Below are 18,352 nucleotides of genomic sequence, written 5' to 3' on the forward strand. Positions count from 1 at the left end.
AAGGAGAAGCCTTGAAACTGCATGGAGCAGAGGTGCTGTGGCAGCGGTGCATCTCGGCTGGCCCAGCAGTACCTGCTGCAACCTCAGTTCCTGGGAAGACTGGGGTCAGAGAGGGCCCAGCTCTGGAGGTTGTTTTCAATAATTTTGCTTTTGGGGAAGGAGGGTCTGTACAGCATCTCCATGTGGCGGTAACCTGTATGGTTTCACTTCAGGGTTTGGATAGGAAGTTGGGTCTGTGGACAGGACCTGGCCATGCCCCATTCCAAATGAGGTTTTTGGGAGTGGCCCAGCAAAGTTCCTTCTTGCCTTCTTCCTGCCCTGACCCCAGGTCTATGGCTTAGAAATCAGGCACCAGGTGGGGCTGAGCACCCAGGGGCCTTTGTAAACATGGCAGGTACAGGAGGGGAGCTTGGGGGAACTGTAGGAACTGGTAGGGGTAGCCAGAGCCAGGGTAGGGCAGTACCCATGGGAGAAGGGGGCATGGGGTGGAGGACGTATGTTCCTCAAACAGAGACTTAGAGGCACAGAGACTAAGAGAGATAGAGAGGACGGAAATGGGGACAGAAAGAGTAACAGGAAGAGAAAGACTCAGAAAAAACAAGGGAGAGATTGAGACAGAGAAAGATTCACAAAGAAGAGAGACAGACAGAAAGATGGAATCCTCCTCTGTATGAGTCAGGGTTGGGGGTGGGGCAGGAGATGTGCCAGAGTGACAGTAAGTGCATCATTGTGTTGCACGAGGGAGGTGTGCTGGTGATGTAGCACCAGCTCCATCAGAGGCCCCTACAGGTTGTAGGGCTCCCCAAAACCCAAGCCAGTGGCCGTGCGGTAGATGACACAGTGCTTGGTATTGCTGTCTACCACCACAGAGCAGGCGTGGCAGCATCGCTGGCTACTCTCACAGATGAGGAAGGTACCATCCCACTTGCCGTTCAGCATTTCCTCAGCCTGCATGAGGCAATCTTGCCCACACACCAGGTTTGCTCCTCATGGTGACGGAGATCATCAGCATCCTCATCAGTGCAGACTGGTGTTCAGTCTCCTTTTTGATTCCCAGCCACTCGTTGGTTTTCCTCTGCCGGGCGCCTTTCTGGGTGAGCCATACCCGGTGCTGGTCTCGGATCTTGCGCAGCTGCATGAGGTCTGGCCTCAGGCTGTTCATGCGCTTATGGATCTCCCGGTTGTCCAAGGCCTGTGCCCGCAGCTCCTGCTCCAGCTTCATGCGGCTCTCATGGTCATGGACCTTGGTGAGGCGAGACTTGAGCCTTTCTGAGTTCGGCGGGATCCTCTGCATCTCGTTTTCATTGCCCTCACGCTGGAGGCACTCCAGGCACTCCTTGTGCACTTCTCTTGAGTCTGGCCCTGCTCTTCGAAGACCTTGATGGTACATCTGCAGTTTCCGGGAGGTGCGTCTGTACTGGGCCTAGAGCTGGTCGCCCTCGCGGCTCTTGTCCTCGCTTCAAACCAAGGTAACAAAGGAAACCTTTCATTCTGATCTTCCTTCCCATGAGGGGACAGCAAACCTCAATGGAAATAACTTCCCGTCAGAAGTCAGGTCCAAATACTGCGAGGCTGAGGACTACAGGGGGACTATATACATGTGCAATAGCCGGCCCGAGTGCTACCCATAGGCGCCCAGGCGGCCTCCACACTCCCACAATCCTCTGGGGCACACTTCCGGTTCTTCTAGCTCCGCAGTAAGTGGTGTTTCCTTCGGTCCTGTTGCAAGTCCAGGGCCTCTAGTGGCATTGGTAGCTGTTTGCTGTTTAGAATCCGTGACGTTTCAGGGGCACTGCTGCTGCCATGAACATGTCGGTCCCAAGCGCACTCATGAAACAACTGCCCCTTCAGTCGTCGGCTGGAGCCAACCCAGTTCGCAATGAGAAAGGTACTGTGCTGAGCCTTTTCCAATCGGATCTTCCTCTCCTTTCCCGGCACACTCCAAACCTACTCCGGGCCGACCACCCCAACCCCGCAGACCCTTAAGACCTTCTTCCCCTCTATTTCTCTGACTTTCCCCATCAAACTTGCACCCTTTTGCATTGCCTATGGGAGCCCCTGACCCTCCCTGGGGGACAGGGCTGGCCTGGGCGAGGGAACATGGTGTTCTGGTCTCTGGTCATTTTGGTAGCTGGCTATATATATATATAGATTGCATAGATACAGAGCAATTTTACACATTCATTCTAAGGTACTATTCCGGTTGGAATATAATTCCACAAGAGAGAAAAAAGTAGCTATTGCATTCAGTGTTTTTCATCTCTACCTTCAGACCCTTCCCATGTTGCATTTTATTGATACCAGGATCTCAGGTTGAACCCCACACTTATAGCAGCATCAGACAGGGCCCGGGATGACAAGAATTAAAGACACATCCTGGCTCTAGCACTTGATATGATTTGGCACTTAGAACAAAACTCTCTTGCATTGTTTCTCATTTGTTTCCCAACTCTTGTTTAACCAAAGATATTATAAACTCTTTATGAACCTGATCCATGAGTAAATTTCTTTAATAGTTTCTAGACCAGGACTAGTTAGGCACAAAATAGATACCCCAAAATACTTATATTGAATATGTCTTCCAAGAACTTCAGTGGAACATAAAGAAGATACTTTCCCCTAATTCTAGCTTAAGGAAAGGATGCCTGACACTTTCATAATGGAAAAATACTTGGATGTCCTATTTTTTTTTGTATTTTATAATAAGGAATTAGGCTGAATGAATATTTTCATGTATTACAGCTTTAAGTGACAGAGTTCTTCCCTTGTTACAGGGATTTGAGTCATTACTATGATTATATGAGAACATTTATATAAGTAGCAGTGTGTGTATGTGATTATATAATAACTAAAATTCAAAGAGATTGAGAATCACTAAGCAACTTATAAAGTATCTGAATTAGTGGCCCTCACTTCCTTAAAATGATATGTATATATGTTTATGTGTGAATTACATAAAAACATATATGAGTAATGTAGTTTTCATAACTCTCTTCATATGACTGGAGATGGCTAGGCTTGGGAACAATAAGACTAGATTGATAACTATAGAAATGCATGTTAAACATGTTCTGAGGAATATTGCAGAATAGTGGTCCTGTGGGTTATTATTTGTGTGTACATGAAAAGGGTTCTGGGATCAAATAGGTTTGCAAACCGTTGAGCCAACAAAGGTGCTTTTTCTGCCATTACTGAAGCACCTGTCAGACCTCCTCATGTGCTGATGTGCACTGTTAATCTAGAGAAAGGGAACAACAGGCAGGGATTCCCAAACTTATTTGTGGAATATCTTAGTACGAAGTGTTCTATGACACACACTTAGGGAGATCAGAATTAAAGAATGAATAACATTTAAAAGGCACTGAGCTGGTGTGGCTCAATGGTTGAGCATGGACCTATGAACCAGGAAGGAGATCAGTGTTTGATTCCTGGTCAGGGCATATGCCTGGATTGTGGGTTTGATCTTCAGTGTGGGGCTTGCAGGAAGCAGCCTATCAATGATTCTCTCTCATCATTAATGTTTCTCTTTCTCCCTCTCTTTTCCTCTCAGAAATCAATACAAATGTATATATATTTAAAACACTGAGATACATATGATTGAATACCAAAGGAGAGTAAAAAGTAACAGAATCCTCAGTCAATCTAAATTGAATTAGATTCTACTTATATGAATTCAGCTGTCAAATGGATTCTTCCACATAGGGCTTATTCATTATGAACAAAATAAGTTATTAAATTAATAACTCTAAATAGCATTACCCCAGATGACCAAATAAGCAGACTGGCAAATTCTCTGGTTATTTTCTTAGGCTCTATTTGTAGAAGTGGAATGAAAGGGTAAATATTATGTACTAATATTACATATGCATGTATGCAGTCATATTTATTATTAATGCAGTTGCTATCTGGAAATATTTTCTCACTTTCCTTCCCACTGGCAATATTTGAGAATGCCTATTTCATTGCTTTCTCTATACTACACAGTGTTACATGGAATATATGGCATTGAGTTATATAGTTAAACAAATCATTGGGTAAGTTGATTAACTTTTCTGAGTCTCAATTTTTTTGACTGCAAAGAAGACTAATAGCATTAGAAAGGACCATTGAAAAAAAAAAAAAAAAAAGAAGTAATACTGTACAAGTGATTTGAAAGAGCAATGCACTTTGTTTTCAAACTCTCTGAAATAAGGGTTGAGGTGACCCCTGACTGTGCACGGTGTATTTAAATGTTATGAAGATAATTAAGGATAGGGTGACTCTTAAAATATCTGGAGAAAATGTGCACTTCACCTAATACCTGACTGCTGAGCTCAAGTAGTATTTACGGGAGATCTGTGTGTTCTTACAGAGGCTTTTAAGGGATTTTTTATATAATCACCAACCTCCCGGGAAAAAATGACTTTGGGATAAAATACAAAGAGCTTTTAAAACCATCATTGTCAACATTCCAAACCATAGCTGCCTGAACCTATTAATTTGAAATGACTGGGTACATTTAGTAGAACAAATCAACACATGAATAAACATTTAGCTCTAGTCCTTTAAGAGTGATTTCTATCATCTTAATAAGTGTTTCTTTTTAACTAGAGAGTGGGTACACTGAGCATCGTTTCTGATATTTCCTCTCTGCTATTAAAACTCCCTGACTTCCTAGAATCATTTACTTCAGCCACTTCCAGAGGATCAGCTGTGGTCCTGTGTGTGTGGACAGGCAGTTCTCCACATACAGTGAGCTGTGGTGCACTCGGTTCCTGCCCGCAGGGCAGCAGGTAATCCATGAGTTTAGCAACCTGGCTTGAATTCATGCAGGAAGATCTGGTGTTGAGAATCAACCTGAGGTGAGTGCAAGAACATTCAACAACCATTGAGTGAGCAACCGGAGATGAATTAGAGAAGAATCCTGCTCTGAGAGGATGTAACAGCTGCCCTGGCCTTTCCCGTTTAGTTTGTGGTTGCACTAAATGGCCCGTGGTTGTATTATGTGCATTTGCTCAGTGGGAGGAGGAAAAAGCATGATTCCCAGGAGTACTGACTCACATCTCTCTGGAGCTGCCGGTTGAGACCATGCTTCCCTTCCCCATGGCCTCCCGAGCGATGAGAAATGTCACCTTTCCGAGGCAAGAGAAATGAAGGATTTTGTGTGCATTGGTACACATATTGCAAACTGGTTACAGACAGAAACCTGCCAAGTATTATATTTGGCCAGTCACCAGGAAATTAAACTGGGCTCCAGATCAGATATCTAGGTCTGCCTCCTAATCCAGGAAGAACTACTGAATGCTCATTATAGGTAAACGGTAGGCAGATGCCCTTTGCAACATAAAGGCAATGATTTCATGAAAGGTAATCCTTGGCTGTTAAATCCTGAAACCTCAATGATTTGAGGGGTAGGAAATTCCAATCAGGTGAAAGGTGGGATCAGCCTATGTTTCCTAAGGTGGATAGTGGCTGAGTATTGATTGGCATTGATCCAACGGACAGGACAGAGACTGTGGAGGATTATGTGGAGGGTACTTTGTGGACGAGGCCTGAAAGTGACACCTGTGGGCAGAAGTGACATTGGCTGGAATTCAATCACATGACACACTGAACTGCAAGGGAGACTGGGAGTTGTGGGCCAAATGCGTGCCTAGGAAGAGAGAGAAAGGGGCATGGTGAAAGGTTGGTAAGTCTCAAAGGAGCTGCCCAGGAAGAGTCCAGCTGTTTGCTACAACCGTATAGAAGCAAAGAAGCTGCCCAGGAAGAGTCCAGCTGTTTGCTACAACCGTATAGAAGCAAAGGAGCTGCCCAGGAAGAGTCCAGCTGTTTGCTACAACCAGAAAGAAGTCAAAGCACAGCTTTCCCATCAATACTACTCTCCTCGTCCCAGGCCTGATGCACCAACCTAACCCATAGGGTGGGCCATTCACTTTTGGCTTCTCTACTTGGGACTCACTTTCCTGTTTCACTGAGAAAGCTGATGGCCCTTCAGGAACCTGTAGATGGTGATCTGACATTTACAGATGGCAGGGACTTGGAACACAGCCTGGCTTATGACACTCCATGAGGGCCCTCAACTCTCGTTTTGAACGGCTCAGAGTTTGTTTTTATTGCCCTAAGCATCACTTGGGGTGGATGAGCCAGGAGTCCCCCTGCAGCTCATTTTATTCCACCTGCATTTGGCTGTGAGATGGTCATCCCTCCCCATGGTTAGAGCCACAGGCTCTGGCGCCGGGGACACAGGCTGATAGCGCATGAGGCAGGATCTGGCACATGGTCAGAGAGCACTTGTTGAGCCAACAGAGCTCACTTACGGCAGCCTGATCTTCCAGAAATGGCCAGGTGTGTGTTTTCCAGAAGAGCTTCCAGGACAGTGTTTTGATTCAGACTGTAATCATTACACGTTTTTCTAGAATGCACCGATAAGATTCTAGAAGCCAGAGAAGCCTTGCTCCTAGCAGCAGGATACAGCATGGTTTTGAATGTAATATTATTAAATAAAACTGCTGATCATGGATGATGTCTTGGTATTCTTCCCCTGGCTCACTGTCTTCAAACAAAATACATGCATTTTGTGTGTGTGGGTGTGTTTTTGTGTGTAAAATGGTGAAACATTTGAGGAAAAATTAGTTAAAATATTGGATTGATTCAAGAGACTTTTTTTTTTTATGACAATACCTCCCATTTGAAATACTTCACCAATAAAAGATGAGCCGAGACTGGTTTGGCTAAGTGGATAGAGCATTGGCCTGTGGACTGAAAGGTCCCAGGTTCGATTCTGGTCAAGGGCATTTACCTTGGTTGTGGGCACATCCCCAGTAGGAGGTGTGCAAGAGGCAGCTGATCAATGATTCTCTCTCATCGACGTTTCTAACTCTCTATCCCTCTCTCTTCCTCTCTCTAAAAAATCAATAAAATATATTTTAAAAAAGATGAAAGCCCAAGGTGCATTTTATAGCTCAATCTTCATATTTAATTGGATTAGAGCAATGAACATCAAGCATGAAACAAGCTGTCGAAAGGGCTGTTTCATTATTTTGTTTCTTCTGAGGTTAAGGGGGTGGTAGGATAATCAATTCCACAAGTGAGCACATTGGATAGATCAGCTCTTCCTGTCCAAGCTCAGTAATTTGAATGATGTGACTATCCAAACACCAGTTGCTTGTTGAACAAAATATTAAACGCTTAACTCTGCTTATATTATTTTAGGTTCCAAGTGGTCATTTATCCAAAATAAATGACAAAGCAGTATTACGTTTAAATGTGTTTTTAAAGTATTTTCAGTTAAATGAATTTCTAATAATGCCAATATTCAGAACTCAGGGACACTCAATATTGAATGTGTAATATTAAAAAAAAGTTGAAGTTAAACTAGAAAATGAAATAGAAATCCATTCAAGAGGTTTGATCATCTCTTATGTCCCAGTTCCAGAGATATGAGGATATATAAGATAGGCTTCTTGCCAAGAATAATCTTGGAGTTTTTTTTGTTTTTGTTTTTTTGGGGGGATACAGATTATAGTATTGTTTTATTAGTATAATGTTAGAAGAGTGAAATTCTCTGGAATTAGAGGCAAAGAACAGGGGCAGACAAGGATATGTCAGAAAAAAAAAATACGCACAAAATACACCATTTCAGCTGGAGTTTTATAAGGATGCAAGGAAGTTTGTGGGAATGAGAACCAGCAGGGAGGCAGGGAGGAAAACAGAGGGAAGACACGTGTGGTCTGTGACTCAAGAACAAAGTTGACCTTTTTTTAGGCTGGGAATCCACTAAACCACCAAGTTCCTAGGAATGGTGAAAAAAAAAGTTCATGACAAGAGCAAGCAGTATAACTAAATGCAGAAATTCATCCCAGTTAGGCATTGTTTATCTGATATTGTGAGAGAATGAAAACTCTGACTCAAGTGATTTTTCCCTGAAACTTTGTAATTGTATCAAGGATTTTTAAAACTTTTTAAACCTGAAGTAACAACTTGACAACTCTAGTTTATCTTTTAAAAAAATGATATATGTTTTTATTGATTTCTAGAGAGAGAAAAATGAGAAGGAGAGAGAGAAACATCTATGTGAGAAAGAAATGTGGATTGGTTGCCTCCTGTCAATCAGGGATTGAATCCACAACCTGGATATATGCCCCGTCAGGGAATCAACCTGCAACCTTCTGGTGCATGGGACAACACTCAACCAATTGAGCCACCCTGGCCAGGACTCTAGTTTATCTTAACAAATGTCAACTGTTGTGCTGTGTTAAAACATCCCCAGGAACTTACGGCATGTAGAACTATTTGCCTTGAAAATTAGATGCCTTCTTTTGGTATTTTATTTTTAAAGTTCAGCTTCTGTATTTTTTTCTCCCTCCATTATTTTTCTGTATCTTTACCTTGCTGTAAGTTTTTCTTGCTGCTGTCGGTAGATCTGCCTCTAATGGGCTTTTTCATCTGATTTGCCATCTTCACTCTGCTGAGGAATGGGGAGCAAGAAAATCCACTTTGCTTGAATTTTGTGCACAAAAGAGTAAATGGTTTATGAATTGAGGTCCTTTTCCAGGAAGCCTAAAACTTTTTGTTTATTCTTGTTTGTATTCCATTAAGCAAGGTTGCAAAAAAGGTGACCTCTAAAAAAAAAAATCAGTTGTGACTTTATATGAACTAACATTTTAATCTGTTTGGGAAAATGGCAAATCTTGAAATGGCTTCAAGTTGAAGTTTATCTTGGAATAGTCCTTAGAGATGTTAGAAAAGCAACGCCTGTAGAACGCTATTTTTCAAAACGTTGGTGGGACAATTGTGTTTCAGGTTTTATAATTTTCCCAGCTGAAAAGAACATTCTAGCACAAAGTAAGGGAAGTGAGTTTGTCTTCCAGGGCAGAAACATACTTTTCTGAATATTGAACTTTAGTCAACGATTAAACATATACAACGATTATACAGAGGAATGGCATTTCAATAGGCAGCATGGTATGTTTGGGGATTTAAAATATACAACCTGACTTTGCTTCTCTAACTCTAAGGAGGTAGTATTATTTTACTAATTTTTCTGAGGAAGAAACTAACAACTCAGAGAGTACTCACACAGTACTGTACTGATGGGCAAGGATTTAAAACCCTGTCAGTCTGAACTCTAAGCCCATGCTCCTGGGAATTTGTACTTTATTCCAGTCCTCCTGATAACTGAATCTTTAACAATTATTTTTAATCATTAGTATTTTTATTTGAAATTTTAAATTGCCTTTTAAAAATTAAATGTATTGGAATAACTTTAGTTAATAAAATTATATAGGTTTCAAGTGTACAATTCTATGATTCCTCATGTAACCGATAGTATTGAAGTCCTCTGAAAATTGTTGCTTGCTAAGTCTGTCCAGGTTTACCCATCCAACTATGCCAGCTGAGTATTGCAACACTAGGGGGCGCCATCCACATGGACTGCAATGTCATGGCGGTCCTTAGAGTTGTGCCATGCAGGAGATATTATAATGACCACTTAGAGGGCTATTAATTTTGTGCCAAGTACATCAAATACTATATTTCCTTTATTCTTTAAACAGTACTATAAGGAAATATGGTGAGGTGTATTTTCCAGAGGAGGAAATTGGGACTCAAAAAGTGCCCTCAGTCAATTCATTAGTGTGTTATAGGGGTAGAATTCAAACCCAAGTCTTCCTGATTTCACAGCCCATGCTATGTTATTTCCACCTTACTTCATCCACCCCCATTCCATGGAATTTCTTATCAGCCAGGCAAGTGCAGACTGGGATAAAGGGGAACGTGTTCTCAGCATCCTGGAAGCATTACTTAAGTGATGACTCATCAGCACATGGACCACAATACTATCCTGATCTCAAACCTTCCATGGCTACAACATTACTTAAGAAGAGAGTGCAAGAGGACCAAAGCCCCATCGCCAGCCAACCTTCCTTCCTCCTCATCTACCCCTTCTCCAAGGCACTCTGTGCCCCCCACAGCTACCTTTCGAGGCATTTTTGGCTACAGAGTGCACATTTGCATATTGGAGTCCCATTGGTCATTTCCTTTGCTTTAGCTTTAGACTGAAGGCCACATGTTGTTTCCCTATCCAGAGAGCAGAAAAAAACAGTGATGCTTTGAAAGCCAGTGATGCATGCAAGAAGGTTCCTATCTCATTCTTCATTATTGCTTTTTCAGTTCACCTCTGTTTCTTCTTGGCTATTACAAATTAACCTGCGACGAACATTTGTATGTAGATATTTGTGTGAACATAGATTTAACTTCTCGGGGATAAATACCCAAGAGTACAATTGTTGTGTCAGAAGTTTTGTATATTTAGTTTTAGAAGAAACTATTGTACCATACTTTTCTAGGGAGAGGCTGCACTTTTATACTATACTAGAGGCCCAGTGTACAAAATTAGTGCACCGGGGAAGGGGGGTGTCCCTCAGCCCAGCATGCACCCTTTCCAATCTGGGACCCCTTGAGGGTTGTCTGAGCACCTGTTTAGGCCTGATCCCAGTGGGCCTAAACGGTCAGTCTGACATCTTCTCACAATCCAGGACTGCTGGCTCTTAACCACTCACCTGTCAGCCTGATTGCCCCTAACCGCTTCTGTCTGCCAGCCTGATCACCCCCTAATCACTCTACAGCCAGCTTGATCAATGCCTAATTGCTCCCTGGCCAGCCTGATTGCCCCTAACTGCCCTCCCCTGCAGGTCTGGTCTCCCCTAAATGCCCTCCCCTACAGGCTTGGTACCCCCCAACTGCCCTCCCATGTATGCCTGGGTTCCCCCTCCCAATTGTCCTCCCCTAAAGGCCTGGTCCCCCCTACAAGTGCCCTCCCCTGCCAGCCTGGTCACCCCTAACTGCCCTCCCTGCTGGTCTGATCACCCTCAATTGCCCTCTCCTACTGGCCTGGTTCCTCCAACTGCCCACAACTGCCCTCCCCTGCCAGCCATCTTGTGGTGGCCATCTTGTGTCCATATGGGGCCAGCCATCTTTGGTCACATGGGGGTGGCTATCTTGTGTCTTGGAGTGATAGTCAATTTCCATATTATTATTAGATAGGATCCCCACCAGCAATTTATGAGTGATCCAGTTTCTCTGAATCCTTGCCAGCATTTGGTGTTAACGCTATGTTTATTTTAGCTATTCTGATGGATGTGTGGAGATATCTCAATATGGATTTAATTTGCATTCCCCTAATGGCTAATGATGTTGACCACCTTTTCACATGTTTATTTGCCATCTGTATCTCCTCTTTAGTAAAATGTTTGTCCATATCTTTTGTCCATCTGCTAATTGGATTATTTATATATTTTTTATTGTTGAGTCTTGAGACTTCTTTATATGCTCTAGTTATAAGTTTTTTGTTAGATATGTGACTTGCAAATAGTTTTTCTCAGTCTGTAATTTGTTTTTTCATCCTATTTACAGGGTCTTTCACAGAGCAGAAGTGTTGAGTGTTTATGAGATCCAATTTATGATCTTTCATTTTACAGACCTTATTTTTGGTGTCAAGTCTAAGAACTCTTTTTTTAGTTCCAGATTCTGAAGATTTTCTCTTAAGTTTTTACCTAAGAGTTGTATCATTTTACATTGAAGTCTGTGATCCATTTTGAGTTAATTTTTGTTACGAATATGAGGTGTCAAAGGTCATTTATTTTGTTTGTTTGTCTTTGCTTATCAGTGTCCAGCTGTTCCAGCACCAATTGTGGAAAATCCTGTCCTTCTGTTGAATTGCTCTTGCACCTTCATAAAAAATCAGTGGGGCATATTGGTGGAACCCGTTGCTTTTTACAACCTTATTGATATGTCCTATCATTTGACAGCAGCATCTGAAGAAGAAAAGGATTAGTGGGCCTATTGCCCAAATGAATCATGTCAGTAGGATAGTAAATTTTGAAATATTTGAAAACTTAGAGAGGTCTGATTACACACTCCTGAATCATGCTCAAGGCCTTATGGTCCTTATGAGAACAGAACGCTTGGCTCATATCCCATCAAAATACTCCCTTTACCTAAATAGAAAGACATGGGAAAGAATGTCTGTATTTTTCTTGGTTGCTTACGTTTGATTTTGTGAACTTGTTGGGGTCGGGTAAAGTGATTGGCCTCTGCCAGGCTTCTTTTTGCGTAGGTTTCTGCTGAGACATGTAGCCAGCAGCTCTGCCAGGACCTCAGGAGCCAGCTCACATACAAACACCATAAGGGGCATCTGAGGAAAACAATCCGATCCCTTTTAGGGACACAGCAAAGCCGGGTAACTCAAGTTAAACATAGCAAGATACAGCCGGTCTTAGAGCTGAGTCCCGCGCCATTAGCACTGCTTCCCTGTGTTTTTAAAACATGCATCTGTATAAACCTGCCTGTGCAGACATCCCCAGCCCCAAGCTGGGTCTGCCCAAATCCAGCGACTCTGCTCCGAAATGTAGACGGCACATGGTGGTGACCAAGCCTCCGCTGGGAGAAGCCTGCTGGCCTGCCAGGCCCAGTGGAGCAGCGGAATGGAAACACCTGGAGAAGTTTTTACGCGTCCATGGAATTTCGTTGCGGGAAACCACCAGGGCAGAGACGGGCATGGCTTACAGGTACTTGCTGGTTGTAATGTCATCCAACCAGGGCACTGCACTGGAGTCAGAGGTTGCTGTTATCAGAGAAATAAGGATTGCAATAGCAAAACAAACAGAAAAAGGAGTAGGACTGGGAATGTAATGAATCCTCTTCTTGGGCTACTTTTTTTTTTCCTTTTCTTCCTTCTTTGAGCTTTCAATTGTCTATTTCCTCTCTGCTCAAAAGGTAACGCAAGCTCATCTGGGAAGCTCCTAACCATGAGCTGCCAGTAGAAGTATTTTTGACATTGAGCAGGCAGGTGGTTTTGTGGGTCATAATGAAGAAATAATAACGGTTTTGTGGGACTCTGTCCTTTTTTTATTTTTTTATTTTAAATATATTTTATTGATTTTGTACAGAGAGGAAGGGAGAGAGATAGAGTTAGAAACATCGATGAGAGAGTCATCGATTAGCTGCCTCTTGCACACCCCCTACTGGGGATGTGCCCACAACCAAGGTACATGCCCTTGACAGGAATCGAACCCAGGACCCTTCAGTCCCCAAGCCGACGCTCTATCCATTGAGCCAAACCGGTTTTGGCGACCCTGTCCTTCTTAAGAGAATTTACTAATTAAGAGAAGGATTTTTTTTCGCTGCCTGGGCTTTAGGACTGTTATTTCCTTCCAAGCCTGAATCATGTGGTCTGTGCTAATGGCTAATAAAGTAGTTCATGAAACTGAGGTAGTTATTGAAATGACAGGACTTTTTATCAATGTAGCCCAAGATAAATTACGGTTATTCTCTCAACTTCCAATCTCATCATTTACTCTGTGAAAGATTAACAAAAGGGAGAATTTTTTTTCCCCCCTGGTGTGGGGTGGGATGTGGAATATTTATAAATTGCCCTGAGATGGGAGACAGCTTCTTTTGCAGAACAATTATTAGTAAAACCTGTATAAGAGGTGCTTGTGATTAGCTAAACCTCACTGCAGAAATGCTTCCTTGACCATTGCCTGAAGTTCTAAACATCTGGGAAGCTGAGCCAAAGCCATTCAGAAGGACTAGGGTGCTTGCTGAACGCTTTAAAAAAGAAAAAGGAAATATACTGTTTGTATAACTAGTTGTTGTAGCTAGGTCAAAACTTCTGCTTCACAGAATAAGATTGTTTTCCATGGACAGGCTCTCCCCAATGATTTCAATTTTATATAACCTAAAGGCCAGTTTTAATGTAGTAGCTAGAACTGTCGTTTATCAGCTAATGTGATTAATAAAGCAATTTGCAGTGAGATAGCTTCTCTCTGGAGAACAGAGTGCAGAGTTTTTATGCAGAAGGCGAGTGAACTTTTCTAGGTTTCTAGGACATATAATCATAGGACAGCCCACCCCATCATGCTTAAGAAGTGGAATCTAAGAAGAATCTAGTCACCTTTTCAAGAGAACCTGTGACTCCATATACCTCCTTGTCCTGAATCCGTCCCACACAAAAAGGAGCAGCCGTCTCTCTCTCCCTCTCCACAGTCTCTCACATGTCTTCTCGATGTTTTCCTTGCCCCTCAGTGATAGACTATAGACCAGTGAGGAGGGACTGTCTCTCTTTCCATCTTTATCATAGGATGCGTGGTGTTAGCATGAACTTGGACAAACCTCCAGAGGGCAGGCCTCTTTCCCTCAGAAGTCCTGGTGTGAATATCGGTTACACATCTTGTGATGTGTTCCAATGTTCAAATATATGTTCTAGGACAGTGTCTTTATAATGAAGCAGAGGAATACTTTCTTCAAACCACAAAGGTGCCCTCGTTGACACTGGGGGCCAGGAGGCCACCTGCTTGAGGGGAGCCGTCATCCCCAGCCTGGTCTCTGAGGCACCGTACTATTCACAGAGTGAGAGTCCAGTTGTGATGTGACTCTTTATAATGCCTTGGAGAGCAGGGCTCTGTGACCTTGAGGATACCAGATCCTACACAAAGGAACAAACTCTTGGGCAAGCGTGCATACCACTGGATCATACTCTAATAAGAAATGGGACATAGGAGATTGTTAGCTCCAGATCAGAAATTCAGGAAAGAAAAGTGCAGTTAAATTGGGCCTAGGAACAGTGAAGGCTGTGAATTATGATGACCTTGCTGACTCTGCCACTTCTCCCTGATGCATTTCTCCATCCCCATCCTCTCCATCCCCAACTTGAAGCATGTCTCCTTTCTTTAAATTCCACAGTACTTTGTCTATTCTTCTTTCAAGGCACTTACTAATGAACACCATTTAAAACATCCTCCTTTAAGCATTAGGAAGGTATTGTTGGGAAAGAGAGTCCTGGTTCTTTTGGTTCCTCCATAACTTAGCTTTTGACCTTGACTTCTTATAAACATAGTTGAGATTTAGGAGAGAAAGTAACTTTCATATTCTAATATCTTTATGTTGATTTCCATCTTCCCTCAAGACCATTGGTTTGGTTCAAAGACCTGGTTCAAACTGTATGTCCCATATGCTTCTTCTTTGCAAGGGTATCACCACACGTGTGGTGGAAAGAAAGTGCACGTTGGCAAGACCGGAATTCAAATCCCAGCTTTTCTGGTTTACCAACTTTGTGACATGGGCCAGCTGCAACATCTAAGTGCCTAACACACAGTAGGTGCTCACTAAAGGTAGGCTCCCTTCCTGCTTATTCTGTAGACTCTGCGACTTGTTCTAGGAGCAGCAAATGAATGCCCCCTATAGATGAAACATAGAAATAGATAGGAGAATATTCGCAGAAGGAAAAAGACTAAAAAACTCTCAGCAGTTCACAGTCTGTGTAGGTTTCCATGCTGAGCTTTAGAATTCTGAGAGGCCTGGAAGAGCTGGGTAAGCTGCTTTCTCTTCCTAATTTGGTCCAAAGCCATTGCAGCCTTCAGCCCAATACCAGCTGCTCAGGTCCTTCGATCATCTGTGATAGAACATTATGCTGTGTTTCCATGGAGACATGGTTATATTTCTAACTAAGGGTGACCAGGAGAGGAAAAAAAAAAAATCAGTAAATATGCAAACACATGTATCTGAAAAGAAACTGGAGGAAATTGTTTGAATGTGTTTTGAAAAGTGCCACATAGCTGTGTAGATTCTTCTGTGGCTTAGAATTTTCAGCAAAAATAGACTTTTTTGTGGACTCATTTTATTAGTGTCTATAAAATAGTCACTGAAGAGGGTCCTTCAGTTATTTCTAAGTGGCTGAAAGTTAATTGTCTTTATTCCATTATACCGAACTCTGAGCCAGACAGTACGCTGCAGCTTGGGTCAAGGTTAAAGTGCACTGAGAAGTAAATTTATAGACAAAGCACACAAAATAAAATAGCGAGGCTAAGTAAGGAGGGATGCATCAAACACCAGCTTTGAAGCAATTTCATAAAACTAATATTAGCCAAGAGGAACTCAAATATGTAAAATGAAGGTCTCATCCAGGAGTCAGCAAGCTTTTCTTGTAAAAGGCCAGAGTGTAAATATTTTAGGCTCATGGGCTACCTCTGCTTTTGTGAGAACTACTGGACTCCGCTGTGGCAGGGTGAGAGCAGCATTGGCAACGAAGAAACGAGTGGGCACAGCTGTGTGCCAATACACTTCATTTACAGATGAGGAAATTTGAGATATATACAATTTTCTCATCTCACAAATATTCCTTTTTCTCCTCCCAAACCATTAAAAAAATATAAAAGCCAATCTTATCTTGGCAGGCTGGATTTGGCTAGCAGGCTGAAGTATGCTCACTCCTGGTATAAAAACAAAGCTTTTAGTTGTATAGGTTCGTGGTCGGCAAACTGCTGCTCTCGAGCCACATGCAGCTCTTTGGCCCCTTGAGTGTGGCTCTTCCACAAAATGCCATGGCCTGGACGAGTCTATTTTGAAGAAGTGGCTTTAGAAGAAGTTTAAGTTTAAAAAATTGGTATATGTACAAAAATAATAATTTAATAAAAAAATAGATTAAAAAAATTTGGCTCTCAAAAGAAATTTCAATTGTACTATTGATATTTGCCTCTGTTGACTAATAAGTTTGCCTACCACTGGTATAGGTTATTTCTTTATTTGATTGTTTATTTTCTTTTTTCTTTAAATAAATCTTTATTGTTCATATTATTACAGATGTTCCTCTTTCCCCCTCTCCCCCCTCCATTGCTCTCCTCCACCAGGTTCCCACCCCACCCTCTGCCCTTTCCCCACCCCCACATTGTCCTCATCCATAGGTGCACAGTTTATGTTCAGTCTCTTCCCACATCCCCCTCTCCCCTTTTCCCCAAGAATCATCAGTTCACTCCCCTTCCATACCTCTGATTCTATTATATTCAACAGTTAATATTGTTCATCAGATTTTTTTAATTTCCTTGGTTTTTAGATTCACTTGTTGATAGTTATGTATTTGTTGTTCATAATTTTTATCTTTATTTACTTTCTCTTCCAAAAGAACCCCCTTCAGCAATTCATATATTTCTGGTTTGGTGGTGATGAACTCATTTAGCTTTTTTTTTTATTAGTGAAGCTCTTTATCTGGCCTTCGATTCTGAGTGATAGCTTTGCTGGATAGATTATTTTTGGCTGTAGGTTCTTACTATTCATCACCTTGAATATTTCTTGCCATTCCCATCTGGCCTGCATGGTTTCTGTTGAGAAATCAGCAGACAATCGTATAGGTGCTCCTTTATAGATAACTACCTGCTTTGCTCTTGCTGCTTTTAATATTCTCTCTTTGTCTTTTGCTCTTGGAATTTTAATTATGATTTGTCTTGGTGTGGTCTTCTTTGGATTCTTTTTGTTTGGAGTTCTGTGTGCTTCCTGGACTTGTAAGTCTAATTCTTTCACCAGGTGGGGGAAGTTTTCTGTCACTATTTCTTTCAGTATGTTTTCGATATCTTGCTCTCTCTCATCTTCTGGGACCCCCATAATTCTGATGTTGGTTCGCTTGAAGTTGTCCCTGAGGTTTCTTACATTATCTTCCATTTTCTGGATTCTTTTGCCTTCTTGCTTCTGCGGAGGAGTGTCTTCTGGCTCTTTATGTTCCAAATCTTTGACTTGATTCTTGTGATCTTCCATTCTGTTTTTAGGACTCTGAATAATATTTTTTATTTCAGACAATGTATTCTTTATTTCTTGTTGATCCCTTATTATTTCTAGTTGATCCCTTTTCATATCCTCATAGGTCTCATTTATTTTATCAGCCTTTTCTAGGAGATTCTTGAACAACCTTATAAGTGTGGTTTTGAACTCTATATCCAGTCGCTTTTTGTCCTCCATTTCTTTCATTTGTCATCTATTTCCTTGTCTCGGCATTTTTGCAGTTTCCCTGATGGGGCGGAGTTTCATGGTGGAGCCTACAGGCTTGGCTTCCGTAAGCCCCATGCGGCTCCTGGGTCTCAGTAATCCTCAGGGTCCTTCAGTACTCGCTGGAAGCACCTCCGAGAGAAAGGTGCCCTCAATTTTTGCCTGCTACCAAACAGTCTAGGCTCTCACCCAATGAGCCCGGAACTGGAGTTCAGTTCAGTTGGAAGTGGGGTTGGAGGTAGTGTTCAGAGCAGTCTGGAGCTTTTGTCTCCTTCCCGCCAGGGCAATCCCACGGCACAGTCAACCGTCCCTTCTCTGCGTGCTATGTGCGAGCCTCCGGGACCTCCTTTCGCCGCTCCCCCAGGGTTCCGCCTTACAGCCCAGTCTCCCTCTGGATGAGCCTGGGTCCCAGGGTCTGGCCTAGAACTGGGGTTCAGAGTAATCAGTACTGGGGCCCAGCACAGTCCGGAGCCTCTGTCTCCTTCCTGCCAGGGCAGTCTGGCAGCAGAGTCAACAGTCCGTCCTCTACATGCAATGTGCGTGCCTCCGGGGGCTCTGCCTT

At 42.6% G+C, this 18,352-nt stretch overlaps 1 protein-coding gene and 1 pseudogene across 1 annotated transcript in view; one reads left to right on the forward strand and one right to left on the reverse strand.

Moving 5' to 3' along the window:
* Positions 1-273: 273 nt before the first annotated feature.
* LOC118722277 lies at positions 274-8,261 on the reverse strand (annotated as a pseudogene).
* Positions 8,262-12,113: 3,852 nt separating this feature from the next.
* Positions 12,114-18,352, forward strand: part of KCNAB1 (potassium voltage-gated channel subfamily A regulatory beta subunit 1) — a 292,960-nt gene continuing 286,721 nt past the window's right edge. The window contains exon 1 of the mRNA XM_045583626.1: positions 12,114-12,545. Coding sequence (XP_045439582.1) covers positions 12,304-12,545 — 242 coding nt within the window. The 5' untranslated portion in view covers positions 12,114-12,303. The remainder of the gene's footprint in view (positions 12,546-18,352) is intronic.

Source organism: Pipistrellus kuhlii, unplaced genomic scaffold, assembly GCF_014108245.1.
Source record: "Pipistrellus kuhlii isolate mPipKuh1 unplaced genomic scaffold, mPipKuh1.p scaffold_m20_p_2, whole genome shotgun sequence".
NCBI lineage: Eukaryota > Metazoa > Chordata > Mammalia > Chiroptera > Vespertilionidae > Pipistrellus > Pipistrellus kuhlii.